General features: G+C 34.9%; 3 protein-coding genes and 1 long non-coding RNA gene across 5 annotated transcripts in view; 3 read left to right on the top strand and 1 right to left on the bottom strand.

The window, feature by feature from the left end:
• Window positions 1–83: 83 nt before the first annotated feature.
• Window positions 84–22,125, bottom strand: LOC116169735 (probable 4-coumarate--CoA ligase 1). 2 transcript variants are annotated; one of them, XM_031485894.1, is made up of 8 exons: window positions 21,988–22,121; window positions 18,801–18,963; window positions 18,157–18,396; window positions 17,751–17,961; window positions 17,025–17,696; window positions 16,791–16,969; window positions 16,580–16,735; window positions 84–511 (listed from the first exon to the last, which is right to left on the bottom strand). In XM_031485894.1, the coding sequence occupies exons 3-8, from the start codon at window positions 18,376–18,378 to the stop codon at window positions 230–232; spliced, it is 1,722 nt and encodes a 573-aa protein (XP_031341754.1). In that variant the 5' UTR covers window positions 18,379–18,396; window positions 18,801–18,963; window positions 21,988–22,121; the 3' UTR covers window positions 84–229. The 2 variants fall into 2 exon arrangements, with proteins under 2 accessions (XP_031341754.1, XP_031341753.1); XM_031485893.1 differs by lacking the exon at window positions 18,801–18,963 and having other exon boundaries at window positions 21,988–22,125.
• On the top strand, window positions 507–1,687 carry LOC116169738. Its single transcript, XR_004145058.1, has 3 exons — window positions 507–812; window positions 863–1,126; window positions 1,224–1,687. It is a non-coding gene; the product is annotated as an uncharacterized LOC116169738 (long non-coding RNA).
• LOC116169737 (serine/threonine-protein phosphatase 4 regulatory subunit 2) lies at window positions 1,853–8,860 on the top strand. Its single transcript, XM_031485895.1, has 2 exons — window positions 1,853–2,841; window positions 7,963–8,860. Exons 1-2 carry the CDS (start codon window positions 1,945–1,947, stop codon window positions 8,683–8,685), a joined length of 1,620 nt encoding a protein of 539 aa, XP_031341755.1. The 5' UTR covers window positions 1,853–1,944; the 3' UTR covers window positions 8,686–8,860.
• LOC116169734 (ATP-binding cassette sub-family B member 10, mitochondrial) overlaps window positions 22,051–23,113 on the top strand; it is an 18,159-nt gene continuing 17,096 nt past the window's right edge. The window contains exon 1 of the mRNA XM_031485892.1: window positions 22,051–22,124. The gene's annotated coding sequence lies outside the window, so the exon portion shown is untranslated. The remainder of the gene's footprint in view (window positions 22,125–23,113) is intronic.

The raw sequence follows: 23,113 nt of genomic DNA, 5'->3' as shown, positions 1-23,113 counted from the left end.
AATCTTGTGCTAGGTAGTAGTTTTTTCTGTGTATGCATTACCTAATCAATGACTGTAGGTAAATAAGGTCTAAAGAGAGTAACTAAAGTTATTTTATTATTTATTTATTATTAGCTTAGAACATAGACTACAATAAGTAACCTTAGATCAAATATGCCATTCGAACAATACTAAAAATAGATGTATATTTATTTCTACCGTTACAAAGTATCGCAACAAATTTCCAAAGTTAAGTACACTTTGCAATTTTTAGTTCGTTTCTCAATATTTTGCCACTAGGATTTCGTGGTATGGAATCTATAAATTTAATTCCACCCATTATTCGTTTGTATGGCGCCACCTTCCCATGCACAAACTCCAAAATTTCATTTTCGCTAATTAACGCGTCTTTTTTCTTCACCACAAATGCGCGTGGCAGTTCCCCGGATAATGTATCTGGAATACCAACTACTGCAACATCCGCTATGTCCGGAAGATCCAAAATGATACTCTCCAATTCCGACGGAGATACCTAAAAATTAAAAAACAGAATGTCAGGGTTAATGTTGTGAATCGGACATCTATCCGGGTTGAAAAATCTAGGGTAAGAGCATTGAATTGGTAAGAGACTACAGTACTAATCTGTGGTATCGGTAAACGTAGTCGGTATACTTTGCTTATAGAAAGAGAAAATAGATGCCCAACGGAATTGGCTGTGTTACGCCACTGCTTAGCATTTCAAAATAAGGATGAGACCTCTAGCGGCAGTAAAAAGGAACTTAAAAGTCTGAGTAACTTTATGGTGCTTTATGAAATTTATTTATTATTAAGTGGTACGTTTACCTTTCTTGTAATAAGTTGATCTATCTACTTAATTTTATAGTTTTTGTAATGACGTCCAAATCAAAAGTATTTTGTTGTGTTAACGGTTGCAATTCAACCCCCAGAAGAAATCCCGATTTAAGTTTTCACACCTTCCCCAAAGACAACAAAAATAAGGTTAAGATGGAAAATAATAAGTTTGGTGAAGTTGAATTAATGGACCGGAAAACAGCATGGATAAAACAGTTAAAATTGGGGAGGAAAGTCTCTGAATATATGGTTGTTTGTAGTAAACATTTCAAGTCAGAAAATTATTTTCTATCTGGTAAACATTTAAATTTCATTTTGAATGAATTTATGTTTGTGCAGTGACAACAAATGATTGAAATATAACAAGCATTCTAATGAATTTATATTTTTAGAGTACATTACAAAGAACAGAATTTTGAAAAAAGATAGTGTACCTTCATTGTTCTTGCCTAAATCCCCTGAAAGGGGAATATTAATAAATAAGGGCCCGAAAAAGGAAGAAGCAATTAAAAGCCAAAAGCGATGTCTTCAAAGAGAATCAGAAGATGTTCATAGGGAAGTTGCAAATATTTTATTGGAATTAAGCAAGACTCCAAGAGAAGCAGATATATCACCATTGATAGAAATTTAAAATGTTTTGTAATTATTATTGTACAATTTTATACTACGAGTAAAAAATAAAAGGAGAGAACCTTGCATTAAAAGGGGACTTGACGGAAATGGACAAAAAGGAAGTGATAAAAGTGCGAGAAAAGTGGGGAGCAACGCGTCATTATTGGCAGTGCTGTAATAAAACAAAACTGACATCGTCTCTTCTGTTTTATGATAAGTCAAGTCGACATAACTGACCAGCGCAAAGGAAGTGATATTTTGAAGACTTCCGTCGCGTGTTATGCTATTTCCCACCATCGTTATATTCTCTCCTGTTATTTTTACTCGTAGATTTTATATGACGTACCTTTTTCAATAACAATCAATAAAATACGGTTGGTAGTCCTGTAATCACTGACATAACGCGTGCGCACGTGATCGAAATTTTCATTGTCATTTGTCAATTTTCTTTTCATAATTTTGTATGTTTTGAACGCTTCGCAAAATTTCGTTGTAAATAAAATGGAAAATCCCGAAGAAATCTTACACAGCTTAGAAGAATTTTCAAAACTGAAACCTAAGGATATACCTCGCGAGCTTGAAGAGTACCTGTGCTTTGTTGCAAAAACTGGTGACCCTGTTTATCAGTGGGGTACAATAAAGAGCCTGCTAAGGGAGAAGTTAATTAACGTAATAACGGATTTTTACGAGTCGTGCCCTTCAGTCGAAATCCCACCTTGTCCAAACGTCGAAGTCTTCAATTACGAGTCGATGAAAACCTTCATTTTGGACAAATTAGATACGTTTTCCGCTGCTCCCTTTACGGTGCAAAGGATCTGTGAACTATTAACATCACCTCGAAAACAATACAACCGAATAGATAAGTATATGCGAGCTTTAGAAAAAAACATTCTCGTCGTCAGTACGACCGAACCCGGGTTTCGACGTAGCGCCGAGAACGGTGACGGAATAGTTAACGGACTCGAAGCCGATCATACACGTGACGCCAACAGTGTGGGTAACGATATTAATGTCGAAGAAATGGACGAAAGTCCCGTCTGGCCGAGATTACAAACTGAAGGGAATTATCAAAGCGACGACACGAATACCGAAATACGTAATGTACAATCGGAAGTTATATCGACCGCATTCTGTACCGATACGAGATCCCTGGATAACAACTGCATTTCTACAGTCGAATCCGTGATTACGTGCAGAACGTCTGCGGAACAACCGTATGTGTCGATAGAGCCCGTTGTGTCCGACAGCTGCGCTCGAGAAGAGAACGTGCAAGATTCAGATGTAACGGTTACGATTACTGCCATTCCCGCTGCCGTTCAGAAACGTAGAGATAGCATTGAGCCTGTCGTATCATCCGTCGATGAGACTGTGAAGATTTTGCAAAGTACAGAATGCGACGTAAGTTATTTGCTTTGTAGTCTACTGTACTGAACGTTCAAAACATAGAAAAAAACTATTTAATACTCTTTCCTAGTAGTTTAACAAGACACTGTATATTTCTATAAACAGATATATACAGGGTGTATTATAAATATTTAAAAAATTGCCGTGGACCAACACCTTAAAATTGCTTATTCTATTAACACCAAAACAAGTGTTTTTTTCCAAATCATGGCCTAAAATAGTTCATGCGCAATTTTTTTCTCTGTGACAATAACAGATGGAAAGATGAAATGATGGCTTTATATTGATTTTTGAATCCCTATACAGTTTTCAATTTTGTACAATTTTCTAAAATTTTTGGTTCTTTAATTCTAATCTCTATGAAATCGGGTACTAGAGATGGGGGTTTATGAACATGAAAATTAGGAATTCAATTTTGTGTCATTCGCTTAGAGGTTGGAACAAGAATTCTGAAAATTTTTGCAAAAGCTACATGAGGATAATTCCATTCTCGGTTTGATCCTTCTATCTATTTGGGTGACAGAGAAAAATTAAAGTAATGCAAATGTTGGTACTTTTGGGCTTCTTTTGAACATGTTTCTGAAATGACACATTTTAGAGTCGATATTGATACTTGAGTTTATTTAGAAAAAGGTTTGAGTTTCTCTACTTACCAGTCCAGTCAAATTAGACGTAAAAATGGTAAATGGTTACAAAAGGTCCGGTAGAATATTTTATTTTTCAAACTTGTTTAAATAGTAAAGAGAGAGAAAAATCCAATGCGACTGACGTCGGGAGAAATTTCTGTGGGCAAAAATCTGCAAACATTTGTTCGGTTTTTTTAAAATAACTCAACAACGGTAATACTTAGGTAAAATCATCCATTATTAAAAACTGTAGTGTATAAAAGTACCTTCAATTTGATATTTGGCCCCCGAACATGTATAGTTTAGGAGATACACTAATTTAAAGTTTTGTGTTTATAGTAATTTTTAAAAATAATATTTTTAGCGCATTTTTTAAGAAAGAAATGTGGGACCACTAATTTGTCTCAGATTTTGTATGTACATGCATCTAGTGATGTCATGTCAAAATTTTGAAAATGGTGGAGGCTGAGGGGGTAAATACACGTTCTATCCTTCATGGTATTCTAATGAAAGGTCCCATCGAAATGAATTGGTTTCTACCTTCCTACGCAACTCCGTTTCGACATCACTGGGTGACAGACAGGGTAGAGGTATTATCTTTCATGGTATTCTAATTAAAAGGGAAAAAAGTAACTGTTTTCTACCAGCTCCCCCCTTTCTTTCTAACCCCTTACCGGGGGGGAGGGGACTTGTTTTATCCTTTTATCCTTCATGGTACTCTAATGAATGAACTCAATTATAGGAATTACCTTTTACGAATCATAGTCTTCCTCCTCGACCCAGGACGAAGGAGAGTACACATAAAGGCAAAATGAATCCTCTGAACGAGACATACCTATCTATTGGTGAAGTCCAACCGAATATCTTGAAAACGAAGTGTCATAAGAGGGCACTCATAAAACGCAAGTGGAACGTTAGGACGAGAAATGTCCATTGGAGATGTCGAAACTTTCATTGCAAATATCTGCAGAACTATTCCGGTTTTTAAGAAAATTCGCTTTATCTGCATAAGAGTTGGCGGGTTATTTGAGAAAAATCAAAAAAAGCAGAAATGTTTGCAAATTTTTGACCACAGAAATTTCTCCCGACGTCAGTCGAATTGGCAAACTTGGATTTTTCTCTCTCTTTACCATTTAAACAAGTCGGAAAAATAAAATCTTCTATCGGACCTTTTGTAATCAGGAAGTACAAATTGACTGGACTATAAGTCCTATAAAATTGCTATCATTGCTAGTTACTACCGAAAGCCGTATAATTTTTGTCTCGATTTTTGTATTTATTTAAAAAAATTATCAATAAAAATTTGATCAATCAAGGAGTATGAAGTAGCTATTTTGTAATTGATTTTTAATTTTTTTATGTGTATAGGACTTTCTCAGTATGGAGTCTGTAACTGGTTTGAGTGTTTTCTTGTCACATACCGTGGCCTGTAGAAAAATGGATGATGCCTACAGCTAACCTTTTTGGTAACTTTGCTTGCGTTTATTGTATATGTCTCCAGTTAAAATAAAATTTAAAACAACTTATTTTGTACTTTTATCAGAAAAATAATTACGGATCGATTTTTTTACTGATACTGAGACTGATACCAATATTATGGAAATTTTACTTTAAGACAAATGTCCACTGGGTAGTCGGTTAGCGTGACTGAATTGCGCCGTTACCTATGAATTTCAACAGAGGATAACAGAGAAGTTTGATTTTAAAGTTTCCATTAGCGTATTTGTTCGAAATGAAAAATTTTAGTGCATTTTGCAAAAATAAAAATGCGCGAATACTGGGGTTTTGTCTTTTTATCCGTTTGTGTGAGGGCCCAATATGTTTTTGACTACAAAACATTTTTGACATATTGTAATTTTTATGTCAAAAATGACGTTTTGTAGTCAAAAACCGTACTTGCAACGTCATTTTTGACATAAAAAATTACAATATGTCAAAAATGGCTAATTTTAGGTATAGAAGATTGTACAGAGTGCTGCATCTGAGACCCCATGGATTTTAATTCCTTTACTATAAAAGATATCGACAGAAAATAGGAGCAAAATTGTGCACAATTACGGTCATGGTTTTAAAATATTTCTGGTGGCCAGTGGCGTACTGTATTCCAGTGGCGTATAAAAAACGTTTTTTGAATGGAACACCCTAAATTTTATTGAGGAATGGGAAAGTACTTGAGTACTCACTTTTTTATACTACATAAGCATAACACTAATCGCTATTACCAATTTTTTTCAAAATTAGCCTGTTTTTCGAAATTTTTTCCACCGAAATTAAATCGCGCCGGCGGTTAAGTTTTGAATTGAGGCACAGGCCTTTTTCACCTCCACATATTTTGTTAGGTCTTATTGAAAAAAGAAAATTTTTGATTGAGCTTCGTCAAATGTCATATTTTTTTAAAATTCCAAATGGCACCCATCTAAACAAATTTTAGCTCTGAAAAGAAGAAACTACACAATTTCTCCTGATACCAAAAAACCGCAAAAATCACACATTTCATAGAAAAAACAAGTCGAAACGCCGACTTGTTCAGAACTCAAGTCTGTCATTTAAAAAAAAATGAAATTAGCGCAATTTCCATGAATTGATTAGTATTTAGCGAAAGGTCATGTAACTACATGACGTGACTACTTATGTGTACAAAGGAAAATAAGTTATGGCATAAATCTTGTTATAAATAACAAACTTAGCTGTGTAAAAAAACTGGCAAAAAATTTGCTTGCAAAATTTTTCTAAAAAAAAATGTCCATTTTTGAAAAATCTTGCAAGTACATTTTTTGCCCGTTTTTTTATACTCTTTCCATTGATGCGTAGTGAAGATATGATTTCCATTTGAAAATTTTTTTTGATAGTTTTTGACCAAAAACCCATTGTCAATTTTGAACGCTTATTCGTATTATTTTCGAATTACATTTGAAAATCAGACCAGTAACCTTTGATAGTGTGGACTTTTAGCTGTACATTCGTGAAAAAAACATTTTGCTAAGTTGTCAGACAACATTGATATGACCGTAGGAGTGGTAACGGCAAAACCCGCTACTTTATTTATTTTCGTTTGTTCCGAATTCCATTGTTATACTCGGACAAAAACACAGTTTACCCCTTACAAAATTAATCATTCTAATTAATTCGCGATAGTGGATAATTTTGTATGATACATTCTCTTGTAAATACCTCGGGCTCCACGTTGTTGTGTTACGACTTCACGCGCTTTTTTTACTTTTGTTTATGTTTATTAGTATTACTAATAATTCCTTTATTGTCTACAGTCATGTAACGTTGTTCCCGGTTAATACTTGCATTTGAATGGGCAGCCACTCAAAAACTTCGCCCATTAATAAAAAATTGGGTTATTATTTGAAGAAAATTTGCTGTAGCTAGCACAGATACCACCCGCACACTAGCACATACGCGTTCTGCCGAAAAGCTTTTTGGATCTTTGTCTCAGAATAAGTGTACCAAATTTGGTGCCAGTCAGTTTAGCCGGAAGTGAAACTACAGACGGATCAGCAAACCGACATCATCAAGATTTTGTTTGATTCGGATTCCTGGTGCGTCAAAACGGGGCCGGTACACTTCGCCGAATGCCCACAACGCCTACACGATTTTTTTATGGTCCATATCGCCGACAGTGCCTACATCGTCGACAAGTGTTCAAGGGACACTAAGCTGAATGTGACCATAACATCGGCTCATACACTTCTTAATGCAGCTGGCCGGTGTGCAACACCAAGCAACTATTAACGTTAGGTTATTATAGGTTTAGAATATTTTTCGGCGAAGTGTCCTAAACCCGTCAATATGTGTACTTCCCTAAAAAAAAGTGGAGGGAGAATTTTTACCCCAACGCAATACCTCCCTTACTAATGTGTGGATGTAAAAACAGTTATATGACGTCACGGCGCTAAAAACTCATATTTAAAAACAGGTTTACATTCTTTATGCCTAATGTATATGTATACTGCCAAAATTTTAATGAAATAAAAATATCCGGTTTGGCGAAAAAAATGTAACATTTTTTTTCTCCATTTTTTTATAGTAAAATTGTTTTTCAAAAATCCGGCCCGTTATTTTTCGTTTCCGTATGCCTAACAGTACAGATATCCAAAATTCTAACAAAATTCGTTGAGCTGCTCAGGTACGTACATACATGCGTACAGACGGAAAACGTTTTATTTGATGTTTTACATGTCCAAAAAATGGTGATCGCAATAACCACCTAGCTGACGCTAGGAAGCTAAAAATTTAATCTGAATTTCTGTTTGGAAATAGGTACATATGTGCGTTGACCACATGCATATAAGCTTGGACGACTATTGCCGCCGATTTTTATTTAATTTGTGATAATAATAATAACAGCCAATGTCAATTACAGAGTAATATCATTGACTAATACGCCCATTAGTCATTGGTAATATTACATAATGAATACTTAAACGTTAAATAATATAGAATCTTTAATAGTTTGATTAACTGTTTTTTCAATTTGCAGGTTGTAAAAACTACGGAGCAACCAGAGGAATCCACGTCATCTACAACCACAGAGACTGTTCCACAAGAGGATGTGCAACTTCCATCCGAATCAGAGATCGAAACATCCGACCCCGCATCCAAAGTCCAACATGAAACAGAGGAATTGAACATTGTATCGGACCAATCGATAGAGTCTGCACCTTTAATTCAAATCCCTATAATTTCCGAAATCTCATCTGGCGTGTCGTGCGAAGACAGTCAGGAAGCAGAAACGAATCCAGTTAAAGAGGACGATAAATCGCATACAGAAAGTCTGTTAGGCGATCAAACTATTGATCCGATCTCGGATGCTATCACGGAAGTTTCGACAACGGTGACGTCAACTGTCGAAACTGAAGAACTAAAAACGATTACTATATGCGAAAGTAATGCTGTTATTTCGCCAGTCTCGCAAGAAACTTCCGTTTCTTCGACTGATGATCTCTCCAATGACGCAGCTGATGTTTTATCTGTAAACCGAGATCAAACTTGTGAGGAGAAAACTTATATATCTGAGGATTCGTTAACTGACTGTATTGTCGATACAAATTCTGGTATTGCCATAGAGGAGTCCGAAAGTAATAACTCTGATGAAGTACCATTTAACAATGAGGAGTATGCATCGAGTTCAACGAGTCGAGACTCAATGGATATCGACATAGGAGAGGAGACTTGTCAAGAAGCTGCAACGTCCGGTGATTAATGGCTTGATCACAGTTGAAGCACTTCAATATAAAAAATTGCAAATAGTGATACAATTCCATTTCCTTTTCTTTTGGTTATATGTAGACGTCAAGTGTTCATTAATCAACTTAACATTAATCATCTTCGTCTTCAAATTTGTATAAGACATTTACCATTACATTACTACTTTCATAGTACGTGTATCCTTTCTATACCTGCATGAATAATTCGAGATGTTTATAAGTGCCTAATTCTTTTTTTTTATGTAATTACGCTCTTATCTATTTATTATCGTTAAGTTGGTACAAAATGAAGAGAAACTTAACAGTGAGCCTTTCACACACAATGTTTTACATCAATGATTGTTTACGTGGAAGTTTAGTATTATTTTACATATGAAGGACTTTATAGCAAATGTTTATAACGAAAATCGTAATAAATTTAAATTCAAATTTGCCTCTCATTAATGACAGGTTAAGGAATTTAAATATTCCCCAATAACAATTTAAATTCAGGTTTAGGGCTACTCAGAATAATGAAAAATTAACTTTGAACAATGTGTATTTTATAACATGAAAATCTGACATTAATAGTATATTAAGATACAAGTGTATAATCAAGTCTTTAAAGCACGCGCAACGAGTTTAAGGGCACGACGCAAAGCGGAGTGCCTTTAACGTTGCAAGTGCTTTAAAGACCAATTATACACGTGTATCTTATAGTATTTTTTATTATACCTGCAGTATAATTTAAAAATAGGAAATACAATGAAGTCATATTGACGTTATACTCGAATACATGTCTAATTAAGTGGGCTGGGTGTTCGTAATTTCACGATTGCCATGGAAATGTCACTTGACGTTTGCTTATAAAAATCATCGTCTTTGTGAATTAAACGATTTCCGTTGAAAAAGATAATACACCGTCCATTAAATCGGATGTTGTAAAATCTAAACATCTGGTAGGTGTAAAATCCAAATCCAGTAAAGCCTATTATAAAGAATGTGAAAAGTTGTTTCCATGGATGGAATAGGAAGTTACTTACGAATAAAGTCTTAAATGCATCCATAATGCTGGCATATATGAAGGAAATGTCAAAGGTATTTAAATCTTCTATATATTTTGGCGCATTCTTTAAAGCAATGCTGCGATTAAAAAATGGAACAGATTTGGAAGCATTCCCTAAATTACGCGCGTTTGTGAAAGCTTCAACCAAAGGATAGGTACAAAAGCCAAAGAAATGTTCTGCATTTACAGAAAGCGACCTAAGAGGATTTTTTATTTCATCCAGAAGACAGTTTCAAAAGTCGTACTTGAAGTATCGTTACTTAGCAACTTTAAAGCACGTGTGTTTTAAAGGCCCTTTTTCGCACGCATTTGAGTGTTTAAAACGGAGATTGTGTGTGATTCAGGTATAATAAAACAAGTTGTAAATCAGCATATGCATGATTAAAGCGCATTTTTGGTAATGCAGGTCAGTATTTTATTAGCGAAGTTTAAAATTATCGATCTCAGGAGTAATTTTGGCTGCGTTAAATAATTAATTTTATTTAATTTCAATTGACGGTACGTCTTCATTTTGTAAAACAAATCACAAAGTAAATAATAAGTTTTTATACTGGTAGCGCTATCTAACGGTAAAATTATAGCACCTCCGAAACCCATATCGAATTTATTTTCATCAATTATCGATCTCACAAGTAATCTAACTCAAAATAGACTAGTGCCTGCACATCTACACTATAGCAGAAAGCTTTTAGTGAAAATTTGAATTCTCTAGCTATTGTAGTTGTGGAGAACTCACGCGGACAGCCGGCCTGCCAGCAATAACGAATATAATAGCGTATTTTTTTCAAAAATGCGCTAAAAAGTGTTTAACAAAGCAAATCAAGTGTAAACGTTGAAATTCAGATATAACTGCACTCTAAAGGTAAAAAAGTCACCCTGGAAATTCCACTGTCGCTTCACATTAAAAAAAGGAATCATTTTTAAATGGGCAATGATATTGGAAACTCATATTCCCACATGTTATGAGATATTACTCAACAAACACAATAAATATATAAAAAGAACATAAGATTTTTAAGAAGAGGTAAGTAATATTTACAACCCACTGTGTAAAATGAGGTAGGTGTACAAAATATTGGTGAAATTGTGAAGCAACATCGTGGTCAATACAAGGTAAGAAAGAGATGACAAGTTTAATTTCGGTCTAGAATATTACAAAAATCACGATCGCGCGCATTTGTTTCAAAACGCAGAGAAACTGAAAGTTCGAAAGAAATGTATTAAAGATAAATTGTAGGAGATTAAATTTCCCAACAGATTATAACTATCCTAAACTGTTTCAATAATAAGCATTTATATGTGTGTTTAAGATTAGTTACTGGCGCGTGCGGGAGATTTTTAAGTTTGGGAGAACGGCGAATTTTTTTGTTGCAAGAAAGATAGACAAGCACAAGAATAAACAAGTTAGATACAAGTCCACAGATTAATTATTTTTTAGATGAATCAAGCATTTACAATGTGTGTAGGTATGTTTTTGCGCGGAGTAACTTAATGCCTTGAAGATAAGATTTTTCGATAGAGCGTTTTTGTATTATGATATGGTTGAATATTCTCCACATTTTAAAAATATTTGGAATTATACAGGGTGCGCTCACAAAGTAGGACGCCAAAATGGTACATTTTTTTAATGGAACCCCCTTTATCTGTATGCATTTTTTAATTCTACGTGTAATTGTACGACTTTTTTATTATATGGTTAATACCCGAAAAATTAGTAGTTTTAAAGATAATTCGAATTGTGAGAAAAATTAGGCATTTGCAAGCGTCAGTATATTGTCAAAATTATTACTTAAATTTTGATTCCAGGTTCTATATCTTTTATCCCGGGTAAAGTAAAAGTCAAATAAATAGCATCCACATGAAACATTAAAAAAATAGTTTACAGGGTGTTTTTTTGTAGGTCCAAAGTTACAAAACGTCACATTAAAAAATCTCACTTTTTAAATGGAACACTTCGTATATATTTCGGTCATCTTTTAACCCCTTCAAAAACCTTCAACTTTTGATAATAATGTCCTACATCTATCTCGAATTGTTTTCGAAATATCTTGGTTTTCCTGGTTTTTATATTCTGATCTTAAGGATTGGAGACCACGTGACTTTTTCATGCGTAAATAAACAGTCCCCTTACGTCTCCATCGGAGGTGTTACCATAATTCTCATTGCAGTGTAATCGTACATCTACCAGCGTATATTCATCTCTGTCACACAAATAGTGTTAATCCCGTTTGTAACGATCACTTATTTAATCAAATTTTTAGTCCTTTTTTTCTTCAATAAAGATAATGCTATCCTAAAAATGTCATAAATTGTATGTAACATTCCATAATATTGTCAATTTTTTAGTACCTGTAAAATGTAAACATTTGTACATAACCTATGTTATATTAAATCTGGAGACTTAATATTTATCTTCTGGTCTCTATCTACTGTCAACGTATTATAAGTGAGCTTTAAAAATAAATATAAATTTAATTTTAATTTTACAAATTCCCTATAATCTGTCAAAAGTTACTAAAAAATTGAGGGAAAATAGGACAGTTTCTAAACATTACAAAAATAGAGCAACTTTCAGTTCCCAAAATAACTACCAAAAAATTGATCAAAGTTGATGTATGAAATGTTAAATTTTTTTGTTCCTAAAAAAATTATTTAAAAATTGACTAAATAAGGGATGGTTACAAACGGGCTTTACAGAACTCGTTGTTGCAGAATAAGCGCGTCCTAGTAGCATGCGCTCTGGCAACACTGGTGCGCTTTTTACACTCTGGCAACACTGCTGCGCTTTGACATTTGAGTGTTCAAAACAAAACAGAAAGGCTGGTTAGGTCAAGTTCGACTTTGAAAGTATTTGCACAAATCACATACAACAAAGCCGCCAAAAATGTAGCCTCCGATGGGCAGCTAATGATTTGTGAGTATTTGCAACACAAATCACAGTGGCGGATACAAATTTGCCGCTAGTATGCTATTCCATTTGTGCCGCCCCTACTGGCCGACTCAAATTCGCAATCAATGAAATTGCAACTTTGGTTTGTGCTGTATGGTCTTCATTACATCAGCTTTTTCCCGTTGTTCATTATTATTGTGAACTAGGAGATCGTTGTCAGTTTCTAGATTATTTTTACACCCCACGATTTAGTGAAAATTACAATATTACATCATTACCTACCATAAGAAATAAGAAAGTTGATGTGATTTACTCGAAAAACAAGTCATTTTTATTTTAGCACCATGAGAAAGGTAAGCAAAAATCATTAAGGGTTTGTTAAAATTATTCTTTGATATCTTTGAAAATAACTACACGCCAGCGCGTTCTGGAAAGTGACATTTTTCGGTTTTTTGGTCGTAACTTCACTATTTGTAGAGCTACAAGAACCTTTGAAGGAAAAAATTAATCGGGGGTAAATATACATAAGAGCTTGATTATTACTCGGATACATAATTTTATGTTTAAACGAAAGTTTTGTTGCAACGGAAAAAACTAGGGATCAAAAGAGCTGGAGCGATTTTATCTTATGCTTTTGATCGAGAATTTTTTCCAGTATGCAACAAAATTTGAGTGAATTAAAAATAAAATTAACCTGATTTAAAACCAAGATCGAGTGTATTTTAGGGAGATTAATAAAAGACAGTAAATTTTACAACCACTATATATTTTACGCATTCCTACGCGCATTTTGATCGCTGATAAAAAGCTACCTAGCTTTTAATCACTTAAAGAATCGTCTGATTGGTTAGAATTTGAAACAATCACCACGCTGATTGGTCGTATATTAATCCGTATAAAATTCTGCATACTGTTCCCATTTAAGCGACTTTGTATCTCTTACTGTTTACGAGATCCCCATAGTGAAAATGAGAAAAAAATCTCTCTGTATAATAATCTTTTTTAATTTTCGTAAGACACACATTTTTGGACCAAATTTGCAGCCCCCTAATAAAGAAATAATATTCAAGTTATTGTCCTCTCAGGATTTCTTAATTGAAGGCCTCTCTTCTCCCTAGGATTTATCTTCCAAATTTTCGTCACCAACACACGTTTATTTGCTTTGCAGAAATTACAGGAAAGATCGAGTCATACGCGCCAAGCAGTCGAATTCAAAACTACCATGCCGAGCTTCCATATTATTGGAAACTCTACAAAGTTAACCTCAATGACAAAATCATAGGAAAACCCATCATTACCTTAAAAACGCTAGTGTAAAATGTAAATGATTTATGCGTTCTGAAAGAACGATTTTTTAATAAATGCGGTACGAGAATTTAAGAAATTACGGAGAAAAACAAAAGCAATATAAATGTGACAGGTGACAGATGACTGATGAAATTACAATTTACAATTGACAACGTTGCCTTGTAGGACAAGGATAGTGTTATTTGGGAATCGCTAAAGATAGTAAAGGAGGTGTATACTCCATAAGAGCCCATACTGAATTTGGAGGTTTGGACCACAGAGTTGTATATAAGTAAATAGAGAGGCAGTACATACGACCTGCGCGTGGAAAAATAACTCCAATTACAGTGGCCTACTTTTAATGGCGGAGCCGTTGGGTTGGGACTCATGCGCAGTGCGTGAAAGGGAATCAGCACGATTTTTGGGTGCATTCAGTTACATAATCACAAAACAAAACAGCAATAACTTTTCACGTTTTCAGATGCTTCAGCTTCATTTGTAAATAAACAGACGCTTTGGAGCAATAATATTATATTATACTCTTTACCGCCATTTCAATGTTTAGTAGGCGACGATCTGTACATAAATAAAGGATATTTTAAAATGCTCCTAGAAAAGTGCAAGAAAAGATCAAATATATGGGTGGAAGGAAAACTCTTCGCAAGCAATTGTTGAAACTGTCCATATTTACACAGCAGAAGTGCATCAGAATTGTAAATTGTGTTGAACATGAACATCTAACAATCTTAAATGTGTTTATGTTTTATAGAAATAAAATTATTAATTTTACTGTTTCCCCTTGAAGTAATGCAACTCATATCGCGTGGCCCACTTATTTATATTTAGTAGAGTCAAATTTTGCATGAGAATGTACAGTCTAAATTTCCAACGTCCTCGAACACGCCCTGTCAGGAACCTTCTGAGCGTGGTGCCACTGTACATACCCTCTGCCGATGTTCCATTTTTAAGATATTTGAGTTATTGGCATTTGAAGTTTGTCGACTTTGTGGCTACCCTTATTCAAACTGTGTTTTCGGCATTGCACACCTGAAATTTTGTCCCGCACCCCAAAATAAAATTTCAACTTATTTTATTCTTTCATTGCTTATTTTTATACTCACTGAGTGCATAAATAGATCTTTAAACTTGATCGCACGACAAATATACGATTTCCTTTATACCAGAATCTCAAAAAATCTTTTCTCGATTCTGATGTTGTAAGCCCCTTACCAGCTTTGTATTGTAGTCTACTGTATTAAAAGTTCTTAACGATTGTAATGTTTCTTATTATTTTTATTCAAGACACAGTGTTAACAACATCATTCACCACACATTGAATTTCTTTTCAATTTTTGTTGCAATGAGAAACCATATATTCTCAAGCCGAACCTGCTTTAAGGATCATTTAATTTGAAGCCGGTTCTGTTGTCGATTACTGCGCACACTCACCAACGGCCTGCGCAAGGTTCAATTGGAGTCAATTTTTCGCTACAAGACTGTCTCTCTATTTACTTATATATAACTCTGTGGTTTGGACGCGCTATAGTAGAATTAAGAAATAAATCCCATAACAATCCCGTTTTAAATTCAAAATTTAAGCTCCGCGTGATGTCATTCGCGGACTGGGCGAATTTAGAACGGCAATATACATATAACTCTCGCCAGGAAAGATTGCCGGTCACAGCACACCTTGTGTCGATCTACAATCTAAGTTTTTCTTAAGATGCGAGCAACTTCCGGAATAGGATTGTGCCAATGTTAAACGAAAAGTCTTTTTGTTCAATATTGACATTAATACTATCCCGGAAGTCGGTCACATCTTTAGAAAAACATAGATTGTAGACCGGGATCAAGTGTTCTGTGACCGGCAATCTTTCCTGGCGAGAGGTTTATCTTGTTTTCCTCTCTTTCCTAGTCTAGTTGTTTTCATTATATCATGAAACAAAACAATTTGTGACAAGAAGTGTGCGGCGCTATTATTAAACGGCTCACCGCTGTGTTGCCACATTTTTACCTCTAATAGCTTTCTTTATTCATCACGTATAAACACAAAATTTTTATAATCACGCGCCATATATCAGGTAAATCTTAGTTATGCCTTTAATTTCGTTTCGGATTTTTACAATTAAATTATCCATGCAGTGATCAATTTTGTCCACAATGTATAACTAAACGGTGCTATTTAAATTGTTCAAAATAATGATTTCTAACAACAAAGTTTATATCAAAATATTCACAAATTTAAAATTTTAATGAAATAGCGCCGTTTACCGATAAATTAGAATTACATTGTCGAAAACCGTATGAAAATCGAATTAAAAATAACGAAGATATAGCAAAAAGCGCATATCATTGGGGTATCCTAATCCTCTTAAAAATAAGTTCTATGTAATTTACATAATAACGAGGTGGCCATGCAAAAAAGACAATTCTTATCTATCTCGTCCAAAACGAAAACAATATCGATTAATTTATTTTTTTATCATTTGGAAGTTCCAGTACGATTTGCCATGTAAAAAAAATTCGAAAGGTGACTCGCAGCATCTCATTTTTGATCGCATAGTATTACCACGGTATCATTGTATAAAAAATGTTTATTCAATGCTATATATGTATCTCACTGCGAGGGATGTTAAAAAGAAACTAAGGTATCCAGTTTTCCACTTACCTGGTTTCCCTTAACTTTAATCAATTCCTTGCACCTATCAACAATGTAAAAATATCCATCATCGTCGTAATAAACCACGTCGCCAGTATGCATCCAACCATCTTCTGTGAACATCTGTTTTGTAGCTTCCGGATTATTTAAATATCCCTTCATCACCTAATTTACATGTAATTGAATATCGACAGTTCCCCTGATATTTGTACTGACTCACCTGGGGTCCTCTAACTAAAAGTTCTCCTGGCGTGTTTGGCTCAGTATCCCTATTGCCAACTAAAGTCTTTATTTTCGCCTCAGTGTTTGCCACTAAAAGTCCAATGGTGTTTTTCTTCGATTTCGGCAAATTTCTTGGCGAAAACAATATCACGGGGGACGATTCGGTCATTCCGTATCCTAAACATTGATTCGAGATGATATACATTATTAAGTTAAAAGCGCAGTATCATACCTTGCCTAATCATTATGTCTCTCCCGACTTTATCTCGAAATTTTTGCAGTAAAGATTCAGAAGCAAGTGCGGCTCCCGAACTCACAATTTCTATCGACGATAAGTGATTCTTAGTCACAGATGGATGAGTTGCTAGAAACAATAGCAGAGATGGTACAACGAATAGGAAGTAAGGCTTATGCTCTAACAACGCTTTAATGTAATCTTCCGGAGTAAACTTTGGTAACGAAACCAGCGAGATTCCTAATTTCGCACTCAAATTCATAATGGAATTAAATCCATAAATATGGAAATAAGGTAGAACGGTTAGACCCTTTTTATTAACTTCGTTTGGTTTCAAAGTACATAAATTAGGATGATCTAATTGCATTAGGTTGGCGACCAAGTTTTCGTGCGACAACATGACACCTTTCGGTAACCCGGTCGTACCACTCGAGTAGGATATCATGGCAACATCTTGAAGCTCAACTTTTGGAAGCTCTACGTTGTAATCCTCCATGATCAAATTTTGTAACGAACGTACGTTTTTAACCGCATCATCGGCCCCTCCGACGCATATCGTTGTTTTATAATCAGGTAATCCCGCCGATACTTTTAAAACAACGTCCAGAAACAGCGATATTGTTACTATGGCCTTTACGTTGGAATCTTGAAACTGACGCCTTAACTCATCTAAAAATCTCAGAATTAGAGGGATCCGCATCAGGAACGGCGTTTGGCACGTACCTTCCGTGTACAAAGGATTTGCGAAGGATAGAATGAGACCTGCGGTGAATATACCGTGACTAATAATCAAAAATTCTGGTATATTTGGCAACAGTAGAGCAACTACGTCGCCTGGCTTCAGTTTACATTCAGCTAATAGAGCTTGGGCGCACTTGCTAATGCCATGCTTAGAGATTCCGTAGGTGTAATTTCGACCAGACACTCCACATGTCTAAAGTGTAAAATATATAATTAGTTAGATAATTAGGTAGTAGGTATACACCGCCGTCAGAATATTTTTACTTAAAATTCAATTTCTAAAGCAGATTCTCATGCGTGCAGGACCTTTAACTATACACTCCTCTGAGAAGTAATATGCTTTATGAACATGCAATTAAATTGATAGATATATTTGTCTACCACTCACCGTACAGGGAATGTCGTCCCAGTTATCTGTATGTTTCCAAACGTGCTGCACTAAATTCTCTTTCGGGAGTTCGATATCAGGAAATGTTGACTTGATGACGGTTCTTGGAGTGTACGTGAGGTACGTTTTGTCCGGTAGTACATTACACGAAGGCGAAGCTGATTTATTTTTTAAAATCTTCAGTAGGGACCCAGTTATTCGGTTTGTTGCTATTCTGGACATCCTTTTTGTAACTAATAACTGATGTAACAAATCGTTAAAAGATTAGCGAAATCGTCAATAACAACACTTTTAAAGGTTTGAAATTGAATTTTAATGGAACGAAATTAAGCTTTCGGATCTTTTTTTTCATAAACTCTGGGTCGGATCTAAACAATTTCTATAATCATTAAATATAGATTAGGTTCATGTTCATATACCATGTAAATTCACCAACACAATGTTTGTTACCTCTGTAACCCAGTATTTAGGCGTTTTGTTAACTTTACTACAAAAAATAACAAAAACTGTAACGGTACCAAATTTGCGACATTTAATTCATTAAATTTGGCACAATAAATGGATACAGCGGAATATCAAAAGATCCTCAGTATTAATTTTCCTCCGCATTTATTTCACACTTCGATAAAGTAACATTTAGTTACCTTTATTGATCAAAATAGTGTATAACTGACGGTGGTAAAATAAACGGTCAAATTCATTCCTTGATCATGCTTTGATCAAAATGCCTATCACGTAGTTACTAAAAGTTCCCAATCCCGATTCGCTGGAAGTTCCATAACTTTTGTTCCTGTTGATTATAGCTACCTGAAAATCAATAGCGACCTGTAGAGTTGTACACACGGACGGACAGACGCACGAACGACAATACAAAATTATAAAGAATCTGAGGATATTTAATAATAATATGTATCTATTTTACACAGTGCTGCGATCAATCATCGGAAATGATAAAACACAGAATCAGTAATGGAAAGAAGTGTTTAAAAAAATTGCGGCAGATGTATTATATGTATTTGTATTTTTTAAAGAATTTTTATGTACGTATATCGAGTCATTCTCGTAGCATGCAGTGCCATTTTATCCATTTTACCCTTCTTCTCTTGCTATATCGGAAGTTATTGAGAAGAGCACAATTCGCTACATAGATTCTATTAGAAAAATAGAAAAATGAAAAAAACGTTTTCGCCTGAAGGAGGGTACTTTAGCTCATTTTCGATGAATTGATGAGTACTAGAACCCGATGTGTGCAAAGGGAAAATAAGTTATGACATAATAGTTTTATAAATAAGAAACTTAGCGTTGCGCAGTCTGCGCATGCATACACCTGATGTTCAAATATGCGATATGTTTGTCTATACAATAAGAATTTATGGTTAAAATTTCAAAAAAATATCTCTATAGATAAGAAAGTTGACTTTGCGCAGTGCGCACGTCTGATTTTTACAGCATGCGATATGCGTGTCTTTACTAGAAGCATGTGTGGTTAAAATTTCAAACAAATATCTCCATAAATAAGAAAGTTGACAATGTGCCGTTTGAGCATGAGCACGTCTAATTTTTACAATATACGATATACTTGTCTTCACTAGTAGCATCTGTGCTTAAAATTTCAAAAAAAATATGTCCATAAATAAGAAAGGTGACATTGCGCTAATCGTCAAGATTGTTCTTGGTTGAGGTGCCAGAGTTATTAGCTACCGAATGCAAAAAGAGCGAACTAAATATCTTGAAAACTGTACGAGTAGTTGAGGCATCGGACGGACGGACGGAGAAAGTGACCATAATAGCGCCTTCCAACATGTGTTAGAACATGCGCTAAAAATAGCAAAACTTATCAAAATCCTCGTGTGAGATCGAAGGGGCTTCACTCGACTCCACCAGCATTAAGATCTTATTTGTCGGGGGCTACCACATTCCCTTTGTCAGTACCCACTTCCGACGTCCATTTCACCCGCAATTCGCATTTGAAGTTTTGATTCCACGATCAGTAACATCTTGTGAGCGGCTACCACATTTGCCTTTTTGTCGGGACCCAGTTCCGACGTCCTGTTCACCAGTGATTCGTATTTTGGTGAATTTCTCTAAAAACCCGCCATAATATAGTACTCAATTTTTGAGTAAGTACTTCTCATAGCTCGCGCTTCTATTGGCGACACGAGAAAGAGACCGCGATTAGAGCTCCAAGAAACTTTTTAGCGCCCAAAGTCGACTATCCCTCGAAGGCGTGCGTCTTGCAAAAGGTGGTTAATTTTGGCCCTAGGAAAAAATAATGTTCACAGGAGTTGTGCGCGTTTGCAAGATCTTTCCGACGACACCCACTTGAAAACAAGCGGACCAAAACTGTAGAAGAAGATAGGAAAAAACTAAAAAATCCCTAGGTTAGTATTACACCCTCAGGGTCGCCGACACGGCCCCGGTAGATACATGTACAGTGTGGTCCAATTTCGATGGGATTAAATGGGTAACTTTCTTATTAGCGCAGACGAGCGCAGATAAACGAAAATGGTTCAGGTACTCGGGACCTCTTTTGCATGCTTATTTCATTACCGTTGCCACAAAAATAAGCTGACCTGTTTTGTTTTTTCCCTAAAGAGAAAAACTCAAAAATGGCCAAATCCTTTAAGCTTTTTAAAGCTAGAACAAATTATTTTAGCATTATATTCAGGTACTTTTTAACGTAGAAATTAATGCCGTCAGTCGATTGTTTCTAGGCCTTTTAGTAACTGCGCTGCAAGCCTGCAACTCAAAGTTGATTTTTTTAATGGAAATTCTAGTTGACCATCTTTTGTTGGAGCTTATTTTATCCTTCATGGTACTCTAATGAAAGGTTTCAACGAAAGGAATTAATTTGATTTTCATCATTATCTTATTTTGAATATTAATTTGATTTCTCTTGTTTTGCTTATGTTATTATAATAATAAATTTACAAAAGGATCACGGTATGTGATTATCTAATCTGTGGTAGACCGCATATTTATATTTTTATTTGTAAAGCAGTAAAGCTATTTATGTACTTTAAATGAAGCTCAATAAAAGTTATTATTGTTATTATTATTTTATCAGAGCGCATGTGCTGCATTTTTTTTATTTTTGGGGAAATGCTCTAAAAAGGATGTAAAGGATGCTTGTTTTTATGTTTTGGACCTTATCTCGATGCTTTAAATTTCCTGTTTGGTGCGTGATGTCGATCTCCATTCGTATCCTTATATACTACTGTATAGCTGATGTCTAATAGTACATAGGTACTTATAATATGGCTCGACTCGAGAGAGTTTAAAGTGAATTGTTTTACAATTTATAAATAACGTAAGCGAGTCTTTCTCATTTAAATACCAATAAACACCAATGACTATGATAATCGAAACACCAAAAGGACCGCATATGGATGACCATGGTCAAAAATTAGGTACTTACCTACCATTTTGACATATACCTTTATGTTCCTAAAAATGTTTTAAGAGTTACGTCATAACTCATAAGGCATACAATTTGGCCCTAGACCCTAGGTGAACATTATCCACACTTCTTATATAAGTATGTATGTGTTTTAATGTAGGTACCGCTAATGATTGCGTGCAGCACTTACAGTATAGGCATCGATTAATTAAGCAATCGAAAATATTCGGTTGGTCCATTTTCATTTAATTAATTTAATCAATTCTCTCCTAATTTGCAGCGACAAGAAGCTGAATCTTCAATAATCAAGATATGAGCGGGTGATTAAAATCATAATTAGGTATTATCCTGCGTACTACACTACAAATAACAACTCGTAAGTAGGTACTCGTACCAACAGTATACCTACTACTTACATAAACAAATCTTACCTTTCAATTAACGATCCTATATTTAACAAACGTTCACTTAAAACAAAACAAACAGTCTAGTGCCAATGCCAAACCGCAACACAGAAACAGTAATTAGGTACTGAACTACTAGTCTCATCAATGGAATAGACGGTTTGGTGAGTATTAAATAGCTATCCTAATTTATTAAACAAATAAAAGTTGTATTCGTACTAAGTTCAATATTCCAAAGTCCACGTTTATTCACTGAATACCTCTAATTTTTCTGTGCCTACCGCTAATTAAAAGTACCTAGACGACAGAAACAACGGTTTGTTTTCGAGAGCAGTCTATGCGTACAGCGTAATGTATAAAAAGTCCTAATGTGAAAGTGCCACACAAAGCTCCCCGTTTCTTTGTTTTTCTACAATATATGCCCCCCACTCGCTCAATAGTAAAATATTTTTATTTTCCATTTGCTTCTAAACCACAAACTCGTGCCGCTGTGTTTATTTTTAAGTAATTCCGAGAGTAATTTCATTTACTTATATATCCCCTAATCCCCAGATGGTATCGAGAAAGTAATAGATTTAGGAATTAAAATCATTTGAATTACTTACCTTGTATAGGTACCAAAGAATACTTACTCTTTGCTTTCTACCTTTATTTATAATTAAAACAAAAACGTGTGCAGGGGTTATTATTATCGCACCTAATGACCTAACGATATAGGTATTTTAGCATAGATAACCACCTGACAGACAGACGAAAAACGTCGTTTTAAGTATACACCTGCCAATTTTGATTGCTTACGTCTTTCTGTTCGTACTGGTAATGCAATGTGTGGTGTATTTATATATTTCACGTTACTATTTATATAATGGGCCAAATGTGTGCTTCAACTTGTTATATTGAAATATGTCAACTTCCAGGACCCAGGTCATATGAATTGCAATAAAGTATTATTCGATCAAGTTAGAATTAAAGAGTAAGTACCTACACACGATTTATTTTGATCAATGAAATATATCTCATCAGTGCCATATTTCGATTTAGAATCAAAAAGTACATGTACATCAGTAGGTATCTCATTCTTTTTCAGAAATGCTTTACTACTCTACTTCGTTTATTCACCACTAGGGTAGGGCCACACAGGCCACTCCTAGCT

Source organism: Photinus pyralis, unplaced genomic scaffold (assembly GCF_008802855.1).
Source record: "Photinus pyralis isolate 1611_PpyrPB1 unplaced genomic scaffold, Ppyr1.3 Ppyr1.4_LG4, whole genome shotgun sequence".
NCBI lineage: Eukaryota > Metazoa > Arthropoda > Insecta > Coleoptera > Lampyridae > Photinus > Photinus pyralis.
The sequence above is the reverse complement of the archived record's forward strand: the minus strand, read 5'-3'. Positions and strand labels throughout refer to the sequence as shown.